General features: G+C 38.4%; 1 protein-coding gene and 1 long non-coding RNA gene across 3 annotated transcripts; both read right to left on the reverse strand.

Moving 5' to 3' along the window:
* Window positions 1-31: 31 nt before the first annotated feature.
* Window positions 32-8,158, reverse strand: dnpep (aspartyl aminopeptidase). Of its 2 annotated transcripts, XM_053638044.1 has the most exons (15): window positions 7,193-8,158; window positions 6,928-7,018; window positions 6,398-6,486; window positions 5,423-5,536; window positions 4,995-5,120; window positions 4,778-4,902; window positions 4,569-4,659; window positions 3,116-3,223; window positions 2,135-2,212; window positions 1,956-2,036; window positions 1,602-1,762; window positions 1,339-1,378; window positions 1,155-1,256; window positions 814-981; window positions 32-405 (listed from the first exon to the last, which is right to left on the reverse strand). In XM_053638044.1, the coding sequence occupies exons 1-15, from the start codon at window positions 7,196-7,198 to the stop codon at window positions 355-357; spliced, it is 1,431 nt and encodes a 476-aa protein (XP_053494019.1). In that variant the 5' UTR covers window positions 7,199-8,158; the 3' UTR covers window positions 32-354. The 2 variants fall into 2 exon arrangements, with proteins under 2 accessions (XP_053494019.1, XP_053494020.1); XM_053638045.1 differs by lacking the exon at window positions 3,116-3,223.
* Window positions 8,159-10,610: 2,452 nt separating this feature from the next.
* Window positions 10,611-13,897, reverse strand: LOC128615948 (uncharacterized). The gene is made up of 3 exons (XR_008387323.1): window positions 13,877-13,897; window positions 13,527-13,761; window positions 10,611-11,703 (listed from the first exon to the last, which is right to left on the reverse strand). It is a non-coding gene; the product is annotated as an uncharacterized LOC128615948 (long non-coding RNA).
* Between the last annotated feature and the right edge of the window lie 4,783 nt (window positions 13,898-18,680).

Genomic DNA, 18,680 nt, shown 5'->3' on the forward strand with positions numbered 1-18,680 from the left:
CCCCAAAAGTGCAGCTGAAAAAAATTCTGTCTAATGCAAAGACAAAGAACAGACATTTTTTACTGTCCATTCTGCTTAAAACGGAAAACAGCCAAATATTTAGACAACCAAACAGATACACAGATAGTGAGTAAAACAGTGTCGAAATCCTTCGAGTCCATTCTGTGTTTGGAGTTTATATAGGATACATGAAATAATGGGTCTAATGTTCTTTGGGCTTTCACTCTGTGGAGTAGAACAAATTTAAGACTGGTAATAATTTTAAAAAGTACATCATTAATCTGGTTTCGTTATTCAGATTTTCCTCCTTTGGATATGCATCTGTCTATGTATGCTGTGTCACAGCAGCACACTCTAGTCCACCACAACCATGTTTCTCACGGAGGGGAAGTGCTCGAAGAAGCCCTGCAGATAAAGCAAAAACAGGAGAATTAGTTGGCTGTAAATGCTTACACAGACTCCAGAAACTGCAGAACAGATGCCGACATTAACCTAACTCTTGTATGCATGAAAGAGCTGGTTTCCTTTACTTTGAGAAGCTGAAAGGAAACACAGCTTAAATATTTCTTCTACTTAACAACATTATTATTATTATTATTATTATCATTATTATTAATCTGATTTAAATAACTAAACTGCTCATAGAAACATAAATAAGATGGGTGTGATGAAGGAACATAACATAAAGGATGGAGGAGGCGGGGTAAACTGAAGAAATTACTCCAGAGACGAGGTGCAATTCTAAAGAAGACAGTCCGATTGAGCAGCCATTTAGAAGAGAATTTGATGAGAAGCTCAGACAAGTGGAAAAACCTTGAATAGAGTTGTGGTCTGGAGGACTCCGGAGGTGCAGCACATCTCTCTGATGGAGTGCATGGCCAGCTGCGGAGCGCCGATGTCAAGCACGGGAATTCCCAGCCGAGCAGCCAGGATGGGCCCAATTGTTGTTCCACAGGGACTGTCGTTCCGCACCATCACGTCCTGGGAAATAACACATACACGCCCACACAAGTAAATGCCTGTGGTGGGAATACGTTTAGGCTGGTTTTACCCGACATGAGTCGAATAAGTGTCACCTGAACAGTTAGTACACCCGCCTTAGAGTGAGCAAAAGCACAGAATAAAAAGAACAACGCTACTGAGCATAGATATACCTGAAGAGGCACATCCATCCTCCCTGCAATCTCTCGTAAGATGGAGGCAGTTACGGCAGTGGTGGCGTATCTCTGGTTGCTGTTAAATTTTATGACTGGACCCTAAACCAGAACGCAGTGTCATTCGGCACAGAGAGACAGGATAAGAAGTGTGTGTAACAGTGTGTACGAAAGGTTATAGTACCTTATGGAAAGCCGGTCTGTGATTCTCTTCGTGCTTATCTCTTTGACAGTGAAAACAAGGAAAACATTACAAATCAATCTCCTCAATCACATGAAACTATAATCCTTTCACAATAACCATAGGCACTGAAAACGAAAGACCCTTTTATTAAGGCTCTTAGTTTTCATGGTCCGACACCAGTATGTTTGTAGTGTTTTAATCTCTGGTATCACAGGTGTAAGTGAATGATTCTTAAAAATGCAGTGAATATCACAATAACTGACTGGTAGTTTGGGTGCAGAGCATGAGCCATGTCAGCGCTGATCATGAAGGACATAGGCAAGGCCTCCTGAAAGGCAGTCAGATTTTCTTGGCTGGTTGCCAGGCGACGCAGAACGAGCTCGGTCAGGTTTGACATGGCGCCCTGAGCACTCTCTGAGCCTACCTGCAGGACAAAGGTCAACGATTGGACTAAGGGATGTTTATTATGTTTAACTCAAAACTACAAAAACAACTATAAAATGTTGAAGAGAATGTTGGAGGCGCAAAGCTTCCATTAAGCCTGTTATTTTTCCTTCTAGCAAATTAAGCACAGAGGCATACATTTAAAAATGGATACAGCTGGACGTTTTGCTCACCTCTTCATTGTCATACAGCGTGACCATACGGATATTGGGGTCTCCCGAGAGAGAGGCAGAAGTACTAGAGTCTATCAGAGCCTGAAACAGATGAGGACACGTGACTTTGTGAAAAGCAGAATGTATTGGCTGGTGCGTACGTTACATGACTGGGGTAATAAAAACATACTGAAACTTACGGTCAGAGCACAAAAGCAACTGTGAAGGTTGTCCAGACGAGGAGAGAAAATAAACTCTTCGTACACACCACCAAGTGCCTGTAAAGTGCAACAGATATTTAACCTTTTTTCTTTGGTTTCCTTCTTTATTAGGTACGGAACATTCCAGTTTACTCAGAAATGTGATTCTAAAATCCCCCTCCCCCAATGATAATTAGTACATACAGTGGGAGAATTTACAATTAGATATGAAGATTGTTCGGCAAGTGTCACTGTGATTGACAGGGAACGGAGAGAATATGCCATCCCTCCTACCTGGAAAGCAGAGCTAATTTTGCTCCTGGTCACAGATGGCTGTGGCATCATTGTGATCTCCTGATAAGGTCAACGCTTTTCTGTTGTGCTACTCAGGAGTGTGTTTATATGTTTTATGTCTACAGTGAGACCCCATGCTATAAGGCATAATGGTTACAATAGCAACACCAATTTACTGTAAGATGGTGCTGGTTACTATTATGAGCAGCGTCACTGCTAGATGGTATGTAATAATATCCCAATATCACTGCCACGCTATGTCACTATAGCAAGGTCAATATCCCTGTGCAAATTTCATGGACCACGTATATAGCTATTAAAGCCTGCTAAAGTATGTATTTGTAGTGCAGTACTGTTAAGACATGGTATTCAGTATGGGTTTGTACTTTTGTTCATGGCCAATTTGACAATAAGTGAAAAAATAAATGTTAACCTGAATGACCACATCTCAGCAGGGCAGTCAAACACAGTTTCAGTATTGTAACATGTCAGAGCAGCTAGAGCAAATATGGGATTCAAGCCAGGCATGAATCTATTACGCTGATAAATGCAAAAAGACGGGATCAGATAGCGTTGTACAAATGAACTTTTATCCACAGTCGACTTTATCCTCAAACGTGGCACAGATGCCCTCTAATTTGCTGTGAAAAGCACAACGCCCTGACAGATTCTCCTTAGAGGACTCACCGCTGGCTGTGTGTCTGCCAAACACAGCTCAAAATCCAGCAGCATATCAGATTTGACTTTCAGCTCATCACAGAGCAGCTGGACCAGAGCTGGCTGGTGTTTCTCTGCCTGAGGAACACACAGCATCCCACAATGCTTTAAATGTCTGCCAATATATCAAAGGCAATGCAAATATTCCCACATTCCCATTCCTATTGAAATAGTCCATAATCGATTCACTGTGTAGGTTCTACAATGCTTTTATGCTGTACCCTGTATAGTCAGTAAATAGGAAACTATTTAGTCTGATTGTGTTCGATAGGTTTAAATAATAATAATAATAATAATAATAATAACAAAACAGAATAAAGAAGTGAAGATGGAAGATTTTTACATGGATCCGTGGTCATGAAAGAATATATATCTATCGGAGTCAAGAGTACATTTCTAAATAAAAATGAATCAAAAAACATCTTAGTTGATAATAAAAATAATGGTATTTCCTTTGCGTACTAAAGCAATGCAGAATTCATATTTAATGGTTTATAATAAACCAATGCACTGTGTAGTGCTATTTCTAATGTGTGTTCAATCTCTACCAGGAAAACATTCTAGGCTATTTCATATTCAAATGTGTTTTATTTACATGTAATATTAACCCATATAAGGCTGTAGGACTCTGTTGTAAGTCTTTTCTGTAACGGCTTGGATTGTCACAGACTTACTGCCATTTGTACTTGGACATTGGTCTCGGAAATATGTTCGCTAAAGTTTGACAAGAACTAACTCCTTCTAGAAAAAGAACCTAATCTTTGGCACGATGCACAGATGAAGCCGACTAGTTGAAGTAAAGGCTTGGCCTCAAAAAAGGATTTGATGGGTTTCGGTCTCAATCTTGAGTCGGTCTAGCTTTCATTTGGACTCAATCTTGACTTGGCATCAATCTCCGTAAGACTCCTTAAGTCTTGGACCTGGCTTAAACTTGACAATGGCAGCCCTACTGTTCTAATGTTATTCAGTTATTCATCTATTATTACTATTCTGTAACCAGTATAAAATATTAAGTAAATAAGTGCAGACCATTTGAGTGCAGACCAACTACAGTAAACCCATTATGGAAAAAAACTGTACAAAATTACACGAGTGAAGGATGTAAATTTGGATTGGGTGTTATTATTATTATTATTATTATTATTATTATTAAATACTTTAAATATTTAAGAGCGGAATGAATTGTTAATTTTTTTAAAAAGAAATTTAACAGCTTGATGACCAAAAAAAAAAAAAGGTACGGAAATTTGATTGCTCTGGTCCATGCCACACTTATAACTGGAATGTATTTCGTATTTTTATTGCACTTTTAACTTTAGCTGGACTGACAATCTGCGAGTTAGGATTATAATGTGCAGGCAGACTAGCTGATCTTTCAAACACACAGAGGGAGGAGAAAAAATATGATAGATTGTTGTCTTACTGTAGATTCTGCACTGCAGGCATCACTAGAAGAAGAAGCAGAGGCACCTGTCTCTAGCTCCTCTTGAATGGCAGTGGCCAGGAAAGGCACGCTGAATAACAACACAAAAGTAAAAAAAAAATGATCTGACTACACAACACTGTATTGTATTGTACTGCTCCTCGACTCTTTCCCCTCCCTCTAGCCTGCTGCTCATCCTGCAGACTCACAGGTGGTTCTCCTTGTTAGGGCCAAACGAGTCATTGACATCTCTCTGCAAGTGAATGGCCAGATGGGGAATCCTCAAGATGGGCCGCTGGACATGCACGAGACGATGCACCAGCTTATCTCCATTCTACACTCACAAACACAAAAATCAAGTGCTCGTACTTCTAACACAGACAGGGTGAGATATATAATCTGTACATATACATTCAGATGACGTACCCTGACCATGACACGGCCGGCAACAGTCAGATCCCGGTCGAACCATGTGTTCCAGATTCCTCCGCCGTAGCACTCTACACCTACCTGCAGGCAGCCTGACCTCGTCTTCCTGGAGCGTGGCTTTACCTGGACATACAGATGCACGCACGCACACACACATATACATATATTACAATACACATATTTATGTTTTTCTGCTTGCTTAATCTACTTATCCATTGGCACCGATGAAAAAAAAAGGCCAGACATGAAATCTGCTTGTCCTGGATGCCAGAGCAAGTCCACTCGTGCCTTCTGCTTTCTGTGACCAGATTTGAATCTGTTTCATCTGCACTTTTTTGTGGCTATGAATAAAACAACCATGTGCACACAGTTTCAGAGCCTCTATACAAATTTGGCAATTTTCTCAAAGATCGGTTAACTCTTACCCTCAGACAGGGGCTGTCCGTGTGGGCTCCGATGATGGAGAAGCCGTTGCCTGGTTTGTACAGGCCTCCCACAGCAAAGGCAATGATGGTGGAGTAGTTCCGAGTCACAAAGTACTGTGAGGCAAGAAAGACGTTGCTATAAACCATGACAGGACAAATCGCTTATTAAATATGGGCTAATTTCCGCATTTCTTGTACGTTCTGCTAAATGAAAAGTGATTTACTAGAAGGGTGAACGTATGATGTGATACCAGTGCCTGATCCTGACGCACTACTCACCCTCCTGCATCTTCCTGATATTTCCAAGTCTCCGACTAGATACTGCTGCTGTAATCATACCTACTGTGTTGTGCTCATCCCAGGACTCCTTTCAACACACTTAGTACGGTCTGACTTTATCGTATACAACTTTATAATCCTACTATCCACTGTCACCCAGATGACGATGTGTTCCCTAGTCCTCAAAGTTTTTTTCCCCCCCCCTCAGTGTCATTTCTTTATCACTATACAGTGTGGGAAAGTATTGAACGCATCAACGTTTTTTTTTTTCCAGTAAATATATTTCCAATGAAGCTATCCGCATGAAATTTTCACCAGACTTTGGTATTAACTCAAGAAATCCGCACATATAAAGAAATCCAAACATTAAAGTCCATAAATGAAGTTACGTGTAATAAAGAGGAATGACACGGGAAAAAAAGTACTGAACACGCTAAGGAAAAGCAGTTCTCCGAGGCAAGGAACCAGCTGAAATCCGTAAGTAATTATACCTCCTATCTGTGCAAAGTAATATCAGCTGGGTTTAGTAACTTGATGGTCTATAAAAAGGCTTATCGTTACCAAGGTGTCACACATGAACACTGACGCCTTCAATACTTATTTCCCCCACTGTATCTCCTCTGGCTTGCCTTAATAGCTTAATAGCTTTTGCAGAGACAGACACATGCAAACACACACACACACACACACACACACCAGGTTTGCTGGTTTGATATCCCAGTGTTCGGATTCCTTTAGCTCTGTAAAGCCAGCTTTTAAAAGGCGAGACTTGCACTCTTCAACCACTGTAAGACAAAGTGAAGAAAAGAGAGAGAGGAAAGAGTGTGAATTAAATCGAATACACACTGCTGCCCTTGGGACACATTACGACTGAGACTTCGGGTACCGGTACTTGATCACTTAACTGCGTTCATCAACGTTGCGCTCAAGAACAAGGTGCAAAAAGTGCAAAGAGCAACTTGTGTTTATTACTCATAAGATAATGATCTAAGACAGACATGAGAGACAGCCTCACTATATGTATACGTATATATATATATATATATATATATATATATATAGTGAGGCTATAGTATATATAGTCTATACTATATATACATATAGTATATATAGTCCAATGTAACCTCTGCAATTATACATGTATATAATCTTGAACTAATACACAAACAGTTAGTTATAATAGAGATTAGATGTTGATCTCTTTGATGTAATGCTGCTTTCCTTACCATGATATGGTGAAACTCCACGATTAACGAAATTAAGAAACTCCTTTGCGGCGGTCTGAACAGCTTCCTTTGAAGTTTTCATGATGAAAGACTGAAATAATAACAAAAGCCGATTTAAAAGAGAGAGAGAGAGAGAGAGAGAGAGAGAGAGAGAGAGAGTATATAAGCCGGAATAAGTCGAGCACACACTTGACGCACAGGTCAAACCGGTTAAACGTTAAAGATCTTCTGCTGGAGCACTGAGAGTCTTACACACTGAACTCACCTGCATAAAGGTTCAACACAAATTCCCAGCCAACCTGAGACAACAGCAATAAATCAGTAATAAGACTCTGAGCTCAATCTGCGCGTAAAATAAAACAGCTTCAGCGGCACTCTGGCGCTCTTCTGCCCTCTAGTGTTGTGGAGGTGTCAGAACCTGCTTCCTTTTCGGCAGTCGTTTGACATAATAGGGAGAATAGTCCAGAATAGTAAAATAGCCATTTATAAAGTCATCCTGAGAACGCAGTTGAATGTGAAAGGACGTTTTTTTTTTTTTTTTTGCAGAGTTTATATATTATTTGTAGTTATAGTTTTATCTTAACCACATTAATTTCATATAAATGGTGTTTCTTAGGCCAGTGGTTTTCAAAGTGGAGTCCGCCAGGGGGCGCCCGGGGGGCCTCAACAATTTGGTGTGAAAAATAAATTCTCACTCTCAGACAACCACACACACACACACAATCAATTCGTAATGTAATGTAATATAAAGATGTAAGATGTAATTATTAATAAAAAAGGTGAATATATTCAGAAATCTGTATTTTTAATGTGTTTTAAAGACATCTTGCAAAAGGGGGGCCTCGGACAAATGTTAATGCTGTTTGGGGGGCCTTGCCCTGGAAAAGTTTGGGAACCCCTGTCTTAGGTGATGTAATGATTCTTGCTGAAAGATTAGCTGTTTCTGTTGGTTATTGGTTTATCATGCAGTATTCTCAAAATGATTTGTTTGTCATTTTTTTTTTTTTATCAGCCTTCAGAGGAATGATTTCACACACTGCTTAATTTGACACAGGGATAATGGGTCGCGGTCGTGGGTCTGTAATATCTTGAGTAAGTTTCTTTGACATTTTGTCCCTAAAGCTATGTAAAACATGTATATGCCATATATTTGGCGAAAAAATAATTTGACCCCTATTTACAACGTCATTTTTGTTGCTTAGGGTTGCTTACTGCTGTTAGCTTTGGGAAAGTAAAAAAAAAAAAAAGAAGTTCCTTGTTTAAACACTGGATGTCGCTATTACATCAAATGAAATATTTCCGCTGTTATACAGTCCCCTCTGAAAGTATTGGAACAGCAAGGCCACTACTTATTTTTTTTCTTATACACTGAAGATATCTTGGTTTGAGATCAATAGATGAATATGAAACAATAGATCTTAATTTCAGCTTTCATTGCCTGATATTTACATCTGCATGTGTTAAACAACTTAGAACATGGCACCTTTTATTTGAACCCAGCCATTTTTCAAGTGATCAGAAATATTGGAACATTTCAATGACAGGTGTTTCCTGATGCCTGGCTATGCCCTGTTTGAATGTTTAAACAATTAATAGCTCTTCATTTTAGCCTTGGGTTTTGACTGAAGACTGCATGAAGAATGCATTTTTTTAAGGACTGCATTTTTTTTTTAAAGGATAAACCAACATGAAGACCAATGAGCTATTTATGGGAGAAAAGCAAGTCATTTTGAAGCTGAGAAAACAGGGGAACTCGATCAGAGCCATTGCACGAGCACTGGGCAGAGCCAATACAACAAATCTGGAAAGTCCTGAAAAAGAAAGAAAACACTAGAGTACTAACAACCAGACATGGAACAATTTGGCCAGGAGTTGACGACAGGGAACATCGTGAAAGCTGTGAAGAAAAACTCAAAAACAACAGTCACTGACATCACCAACAACCTTCACAGGGCAGGGATGAAGGTATCCCAATCCACCATTCAAAGAACACTTTGAGAGCAGAAACTTTTGGTGCTTGGACCCCTACTAAGATTATATTTTTGTAGCCTCAGCTTGTTTTCTATTCTTTGTTTATTTGAATAAAAAAATAGTCTTCAATATGTTTCTAAGAAGAAGAAAACAAAGAAGGTCTAAGAAGAAGAAGAAGAGAAGAAGAAGAGCTGCTGCAGTGATAAAGACTCAGTTGATCATCACTCATAACTAAAATTCTAATATTATGGTTTTCACTTTAATAAGTAAAAAAAAAGTGGCAGCTAGGTTAACCACAGTCTTCAGCAACACAAATTCATACCAAAACAATATGCCTTAAAATGTCAGTTTTATTTAATACCAAAAAATCACATTTGTATAGAATTCATAAGTTGTTTATATTAAATTTCTTATCTAAACTGGTTTTTTAATTTTTTTTTTAAATAAAGCTTGTTTCTAATGTTTAAATGTTTCATATATTGGCAGTCTGATTTTTAATCATTTCATTATGATTTTCAAAATATGTTTGATAAAATGTCCAAAAAAACCGATTGTTAATTGTTTAAACCAACAAAGCCTTCTTTGTGTTCTTCTTCATATAAACATTTTTAAGGCTTTTCCATTCAAATAAACAAAAATAGAAATAAAAACATCAAGTTTGCTTTGAATCGGAAAGGAAACCTTAGACTAAATGGAAAATCAAAAAGTGTCCCAATACCTCTGTATTCACTCTTTAATCATGGGGAAAAGAAAATACACCCTACTCCAATTCTAATTCTAACACAACAGATTTCAATATATACCTCTTTTTTCCCCCTCAAAAAAAGTATAATAACTTTCATAAACCAGCTGGGGGAAAATAAGTACACCTTAGTAATTCAGTAACATGACTTTCATATCATTTTCAGCTCTATTACGATCCCACAACAGCATCTCGATGGGGTTGGGGTCTGGACTTTGACTTGGCCATTCCATCACCTTAATTTATTTCTTCTTTACCCATTTAGATGTTGATTTGCTGGTGTGCTTTGGAACATTGTCCTGTTGCCTGACCCAATTTCCGCCCAGCTAAAGTTGCTGGACAGATGGCTTCACATTTATCTCAAAAATATTCTGGTGTAAAGTGGAGTTCATCATTGTCTCAGTGACTGCAAGTTTCCCCAGATCCTGTGGCTGCAAAACAAGCCCAAATCATCACCCTTCCACCACCACGCTTGACAGTTGGTAAGAGGTGTTTGTGGTCATGTGCTGTGTTTGGTTTTCACGCTGTGCATGATGACCAGACATTTCCACCTTGGTCTCATCAGTCCAAAGGGTATTGTTCCAGAAATATTGTGGTTTGTTCAGATGTAGTTTTGCAACCCTAAGTCATGCTGTCATATTCTTTCTGGAGCGAAGGGGCTTTCTCCTAACCTCCCATAAAAAAGAAAAAGCCATAAAAGACAGCCAGATTTGTTCGGTCTTTTTTCTGATAGTGTTGTCATGGAAATAATTTAAAATAACATTTGATGTGCTTACAGAGGCCCGTAGGTCACATGAGATAATTCTTGGGTTCTTTATATCTCTGAGCATTTAACAGTCTGACCTTGGGCTGAAATTGCTGAGATGCCCACTCCTGGGAAGATTGGCAGCTGTCTTGGAGGCTCTCAATTAATAGCTCTTCATTTTAGCCCTGGGTTTCGACTGAAGACTGCATGAAGAATGCTTTTTTTTTTAAGGACTGCATTTTTTGCAGTTTTTGCAATTCACTATTTTTTTTCTTTTGTATATGGGCTGTCACAATTTACATGTGCATTTATGCCATTTGGCAGACTCGGTTGTCCACAGCAACTTACATTCACCCCATTTATACATTTATATCATTTATTCATTCATACACAATGTCACAATACAGTTCAGGCTTCTAAACGACCCTGACAGACATAAAACATTTTGCAGAAAATTTCTACACATTTAATCCTTTAATGAAATAAAATAAGATAATCCTTTAATAAAAACAGAACAGTCATATAAAACAAGTAGGCTAAAAAAGTTCTTACAGTCAGACAAATTAATTATCATATTATCAGTGACTACACTTATATGTAACCTGAAGCACTTGCAAGCAGTTATTTCAGTACATTAAACTGTCATAAACTATAACAAAGCGTTAAACTCACTGTTACAAACCCTTCAAAAAATTTAAATAACAAAAATTTTACAGATACTTTCTTTCTACACACACAGCGAAGCAACCTTGGGTGTAGTATTTCCAGATACACATAGTGAAGCAGACTCCTTGGGTCTGAGGAGTGGAGGAGGATTATTGTGCCTCATGCTGAGCCCCACTCCAGTGTATATCCCAGTTTGGTGCAGTTACATCCATGTCAATTCTTGTCAAGTATGTGTGCCATAGATTCACTGTGAGTGTACCATTTCCAGATACATAAGTAAAGCAGACTCCTTGAGACTGAGGAGTGGAGGAGGATTATTGTGCCTCATGCTGAGCCCCACTCCAGTGTATATTCCAGTTTGGTGATGTTACATCCATGTTGACGGGTACAAAGAATGTGCGCCATGAATTCACTGTGAGTGTACCATTTCCAGATATACAAGTAAAGCAGGCTCCTCGAGTCTGAGGAGTGGGGGAGTTGTCCCTCGTGCTGAGGCCCACTCCAGTGCATATTCCACATGTATCAGATGCACCCAATTTCCTGCCTACCAGACTGGTTATACAGACATAAAGAAGATTCTGTATGGATCCATCCACTTTGGAGAAGAGGTATTCTTCTGAAAGACAGTCTCTGTAGCAGGTCACTCTTGGATCTAGTACAAGAGTGGAAAAAACCTTATAATATATACAATAAGCAACTTACTAACCATCATATGTAATTTCTATTGCACTAAACCCACATCCCATGGAATTTCTAATAAGTCATCCTGTGATAGTAATGTTTAGCCTTGGGTGATACCATCCATGTCTTCTATGTGGCACACCCATGAACTTAATCAGAGATCTTAGGAACTATGTTTACTTGTCACCATGTCTGTCCCATCCAAAATCAAATATGGTCTCATATAACTTATAAAATGATACAAATTAATCAAAGTACTCATTTACTGAAGTCTAGTACTGTGGTACCACAACTAAGTTTGAAAAAAATTGCCTTTGGCCCTTTCCTATGTTTGTAGTGAGGCTTTTGTGCTGGACCGGAAGCCCTAGTTGGTGCACGTTTTGGTAATCATAAAGTGGTGGGAATATTGCCATTAAAGTTAGCCTTGAAGTGTCTCATAGTGCAGAAAATTCAGCCACGTTTGTTGACATATTATCTAGTTGGCCACACCTTACTAACTTACCATTCTGCAATTAATCCTGAGATACAGCTGCTTGAGTACACTAAGCTCTGCTCTGCACGAATTTATTGGCATATGGCAGCCATACTGTCTCCAAATTTCAGTCAGATTCTGCTTGAAATTTGACACCAAAATTGTGAAGATAAGACAAAGATCGCAGTTGGAGCAGTTCACAGTTTTGAATATAGATTTGTTTTTCTGTCGAGAGTCTTGATTACTCTAACTAAAATAATGCTTATAGATCAGAACTAAAAAAAAAATTCAAAGAACAGCATTTGTTTATGAAAATGAGATAGCCTAGCTTAATTGTTAGTTCTATGTTGTTAAAACAAAAAAAGATTAAAGACCGCCATACTGCACCATACTATACACAGTAACCAGTTTTTAGCATTATGCCTTTTATAAGAAAAGTTTTAATGATAAATGTTTGGGTTGAACAGAACCTGTGTGATTCTGCAGGGTTAAACTGGACATTATAATGAACTACAACCATTATAAAGTGTCATCATTTATACAATATATTTATAGTTAAAAAGTTATATTTATAGTTAACTACAAAGTAGCACTACTTTCTTTTTTCTAACAGATTCCCACCCTGCTGAAAAAAACCCCAATAGAAACCATCACAGAAGTTCTAATAGTTTCCACTACAAATACCATTACAAACCATCAGCTAACCGTTAAACCCATTACCATTGTTGGTCCTTAATGGTATCCACTAGACATAACATGCCACCAATAGAAGGCAACAAATTACCAGTAGAGACCCACAGGGACCATTACAGTTTCCATTAAAACCAATACAATTCCCATTATAACCATTAAAAAGTCTACGAGGGTTTGTTTTTTTCAGTAGGTGATGTAAACCACAGTAACGCAATAAAAATGACTAAATCATCCGTCAATCAGGGATAATATGATACATGTGTGGATTTTAACACTAGTTAAATTGAAGTTCTTCAACACTAAACCACATGAATCTGCTCAATACAGACGAGTTAAAACACTTCACAAATGCTTTCAGTGAGAATTTATTTGGTTTATAATTAATCACACAAGCTTTCTTTTTTCCAAAACAAAATGATGTCCGTATTAACCTCTTTTTCAGCTTTTCTTCGTTGTATACAGAAGTAAATTGCGGTGTGGTTCACGCGACAGCGCCTCCTACAGGACACGCCCACGTTACGTGCAGGTTTAAATACTTCACGTGCGCGAGCGTCCGCGCGCCACTGTACGGTTCAGTGCTTGTACTTGTTGAAAGAGATTTTTGTGAAGTGAATAAGTCAAAACGTTACCTGACTTGTCACTGAGGATGATCTCGGATGATCTCAGCTCGGTGAGCTGCGGTTCCTGATGTGATTATCTTCAGATTTGTGTGATTCTCAGCTTTGTGAGCGCGTGCGAACACGGTGTTCCAGAACGATTAAGTCACGATTCTGAATCTCCTAAGACAGGGGTTCACAAACTTTTCCAGGGCAAGGCCCCTCAAATGGTATTAACATTTGACAAGGCCCCCCTTTTGCAAGATGTCTTTAAAACACATTAAAAATACAGACTTCTGAATATATCCCCCTTTTTAAAATTAATAATTACATCTTACAACATTACATTACATTAGGAATTGATTGTGAAAGAGAAAACATACTAGTGGGAGGGATGGGCACACCAAATTGTTGAGGCCCCCCGGGCGCCCCCTGGCGGCCCCCACTTTGAAAACCACTTTGAAAACCACTTTGAAAACCACTAAGAGACCAAAAATTGTGTTTAGAGCTCTAAATCTCTACAGCATGTGTACACCCATATATGATGACAGCACAATTTATTCATGCAATTTATCTACATACAAAATATATACCATCATATTTATTTATTTATTTATTTATTTGAGACTGAATTCACCTGTAAACAACTGAATCTCAATCAGATTAATAACATGTTATAACTTGTAAATACAAAATCCACATATCGTCACACTGCAATAAATAAATGTATTAATGTTTGGGATTATTGCTTCTACAACCTCTTCATACTTCTTTTAACAAACTAAATTTACTCACTTTCAGTAACCACTTTATCCTGATCAGGGTCGCAGTGGATCCAGAGCCAATCCTGGAAACACTGGACATGAGGTGTGAATACACCGCGATATCAGTTACAGTGGGGGGTGGGGGTGGGGGGCGGTTAATAAGAAGTGAACTCATCATAATTTTTTTTCAGTAAATATATTTCCAATTAGGTTATTCACATGAAAATTCACATGGCCATTTTAATAAACCAGAACACAGTTGCGGATTAGAATGTGAACATCTGTTTGCATCCTGTTGCCTGGCTGCAGTAGAATATTTAGAAACATGACCTCTCTCTCTCTCACGCTCTCTCTCTCTCTCACACACATACACACACACACACACACACACACACCACAATTTTTTCATACTATCCCTGTGAGGACCTTCCACTGACATAATTATTAATGCAACTAAATCTACACATAAATCTAAGCCTAACCTTAACCTGAGTAACCAAAAGTAAACCTTTTGGGGGTTTTTTCCAACAAAAAAAAAGCAGTTTTCCTCATGAGGACCAGCCAAATGTGACCACATAGATGAAACTGGCAGAGTATCCTAATCCACACACACACACACACACACACACACACACACACACACACACACACACACACACACACCCATCCTATCCTTTGGTCCCCATTAATATATAAAAACATGTCCACACACACACCCACTCACACAACACACACACACCCACACACACCCCATCCTATCCTTTGGTCCCCATTAATATATAAAAACATGTCAACACACACACACACACACACACACACACACACACACACACACACCCATCCTATCCTATGGTCCCCATTAATATATAAAAACATATGCACACACACACACACTCACACACTCACACACACATCCTATCCTTTGGTCCCCATTAATCTATAAAAACATGTCAACACACACACACACACACACACACACACACACACACACATACCCATCCTATCCTTTGGTCCCCATTAATATATAAAAACATATCCACACAACACAACACACACACACACACACACACATACCCATCCTATCCTTTGGTCCCCATTAATATATAAAAACATATCCACACAACACAACACACACACACACACACACACACACACCCATCCTATCCTTTGGTCCCCATTAATATATAAAAACATATCCACACAACACAACACACACACACACACAAACACACACACACACACACACACACACACACACACACATACACACACACACAGAGAGAGAGCTCTATGTATTATGTAGCTAGATAAACACCTAGCATTCACTTAGTGGTCATGTGACATGATAAGGTTAACATAAGGCAGCTAGTAGTTATGACAGGATGTATCGCTTGGCAAATGGAAACTTCTCAATATAAATGAGTAGGAAGTTTTGAGGGTCTTTTATTTTCTGTAATTAATTTTAAAAAATGTGTTTGCATGCTGTTGCCTGGTTGCAACAGAATATTTAGAAACATGACCTCTCTGTCTGTCTGTCTCTCGTCTCTCTCTCTCAAACACACAAACTTTGGTAGCTTTATATATATATATATATATATATATATATATATATATATATATATATATATATATATATATATATATAGGCAACATAATGGTATCATTAATTCAATAGAAAAAGCTACAGAGCCATAGCAAAGAACTTAAACATCAGTATCATTGTCAATATAATTGTTCAAACTGTCAGTATAATTGTTTAAATGATATGCAGAATGAAAGTTCATGGAATTACTACTAATAGTCCTTGGAAAGGTGTACAACACACAGTTTCACGATGAGCTCTGAGAGTCATGATAAGAAAGGCAAGAAAGAAGGAGTTGCAGGATGACCTGAAAGCAACAAGAACAATAGTTACACAGAAAACAATAAGCAATGAGCTGAACCTCAATGATCTCTGTACCTAAACCCCATGAAAAATGCCTCTGCTACAGATAAAAAATAAAAAAGAAGCACAGAGATGTGCATCTAAAAATTGAACACAAGCATATCGACAAATCTGAACTCTTTTTGGAATAAAAAACGAAAAACTTTTTTAGAAATATTTAGCAATAATTGAGCTTGTCTTATTTGGAGAAAAATGGGTTGCATATGATCCCAAGAACACCAAACCCACAGTGAAGTATGGTGGTAGGTGCATCATTATATGGGGCTGCTTCTCTACAAATGGTGCTGGGGCATTTGACATCATTATAGGAAATATGAACAGTGCAATGTACCAGTACTTATTAGAAGAGAATTTAATCTCATCAGCCATTAAATGGAATCTGGAGAGAAGATTCCAGAAGATATTTAAACAAGACGACGACCCCAAACATACAGCCAAGATAACTGAAAACTGGTTTCTGAAAAAAAGAAGATGAAGGTGCTTGCATGGCCTAGCCAATCACCTTACTATACTTATGAAGGATTTTGAAATTGAAATTTAGCTTCTAACCTAACCTAATCACCTAACCCACACACACACCCATCCTATCCTTTGGTCCCCATTAATATATAAAAACATGTCGACACACACACACACACACACACACACACACACACACACACACATACACACACCCTATCCTTTGGTCCCCATTAATATATAAAAACATGTCGACACATACACACACACACACACACCCATCCTATCCTTTGGTCCCCATTAATATATAAAAACATGTCGACACACACACACACACACACACACACCCATCCTATCCTTTGGTCCCCATTAATATATAAAAACATGTCAACACACACACACACACACACACACACACACACACACCCATCCTATCCTTTGGTCCCCATTAATATATAAAAACATGTCCACACACACACACACACACACACACCCATCCTATCCTTAATAAAAGGATAAATAAATCCTTAATAAATCCTTAATAAATCTTAAAGTGAGTGAAATTTCAAACAAACTCAAATTATAAATGCAGACAGTGTGTCCGTGATGTACATAAAAAAAAATAAAAAATTCTAGTGCAAAATAAATTGCACGGATTGGGAGAGTTTATGGAGTAGACAATGTCTGTACATAAGAAACGCATGTGCACCACAGTGACCATGTTTCCCACACAAAAGCTGAGAAAAAGAAGAAAAACATCTCATTTCTAACGGCCAAATTATTTGGTATAATTTCAGCTCCTTGGGGTCCTTGTTTTGTCAGGTGTAGTTGGGCTGGAAATGCTGCTGAAACTTGGAAACCCTGGTTAATGATATTAGCTCTTCTGTGTACACCTGGCTAGTAACGGGAAATACACCTTCTCGTATCGATCATAATTGAACAAAGGTCTGTCTAAAACTGCTCAAAACAAGCTGAATGTACGCCAGTATGACTGTGTGTGTTGTCAACTCTCAACTTCTGACTACGGGGTTACTCTAAAAAGAAATTCACTAGATTGTAGCCTACAGCATAAATCAAATGATAGCCTTTCCACTTAATATCGTTTGAGGTTATCACGTTGTTAATGTCGTCCTGCAGGGTTGATGGAGGGATGATATTTTTCTGCGGATTGCAGCTTACTTACACAGTAATTGGGAAGCACTAAAGATGAACATATGAGGTAGATCCTAGATCAGTACAAAAATCTGTATAAATCATTTACGTTACTAATTTAACAGATTGTGTATACTATACTAGTATTATACTATAGAGAAGTTGAAGAAGCCTACATGTTTGTTTAAACAGATTTGTCCAGGAGTAATTGAACCACTTTTAAATATAATCAATTCTTCCCTAAGCACTGGCTATGTACCTAAATCACTTAAATTAGCAGTTATTAAACCCTTGATTAAAAAACCTGATCTTGACCCGTCTCAATTGTCCAGCTATAGACCTATATCAAATCTCCCCTTCATCTCTAAGATTTTAGAAAAGGTTGTAGCAAAGCAGTTATGCTCGTACTTAGATAGGAATAACATTCATGAAATGTATCAGTCAGGATTTAGACCTCATCATAGCACAGAGACAGCGTTAGTTAAAGTGGTAAATGACCTTCTACTGACCTACGATCAGGGTTGTGTCTCGCTGCTTGTGTTACTCGACCTTAGTGCAACTTTTGATACTATAGATCACACTATTCTCCTTGATAGATTAGAAAATGTTGTTGGTATTAAGGGAACGGTCCTCTCCTGGCTCAGGTCTTATCTGACCGATCGTTATCAGTTCGTAGATGTAAATGGTGATTTCTCCATGCGTACTGAAGTTACTTTTAGAGTTCCACAGGGTTCTGTTTTAGGCCCACTGCTCTTTACTTTATATATGCTACCCCTAGGTCAAATTATTCGTAAACATGGAATTAGCTTCCACTGTTATGCTGATGATACACAGTTGTATGTTTCAGCGAAGCCAGAGGACAGACAG

The sequence above is a fragment of the Ictalurus furcatus genome, chromosome 12 (genome assembly GCF_023375685.1).
Source record: "Ictalurus furcatus strain D&B chromosome 12, Billie_1.0, whole genome shotgun sequence".
In the NCBI taxonomy this organism is placed as follows: Eukaryota; Metazoa; Chordata; class Actinopteri; order Siluriformes; family Ictaluridae; genus Ictalurus; species Ictalurus furcatus.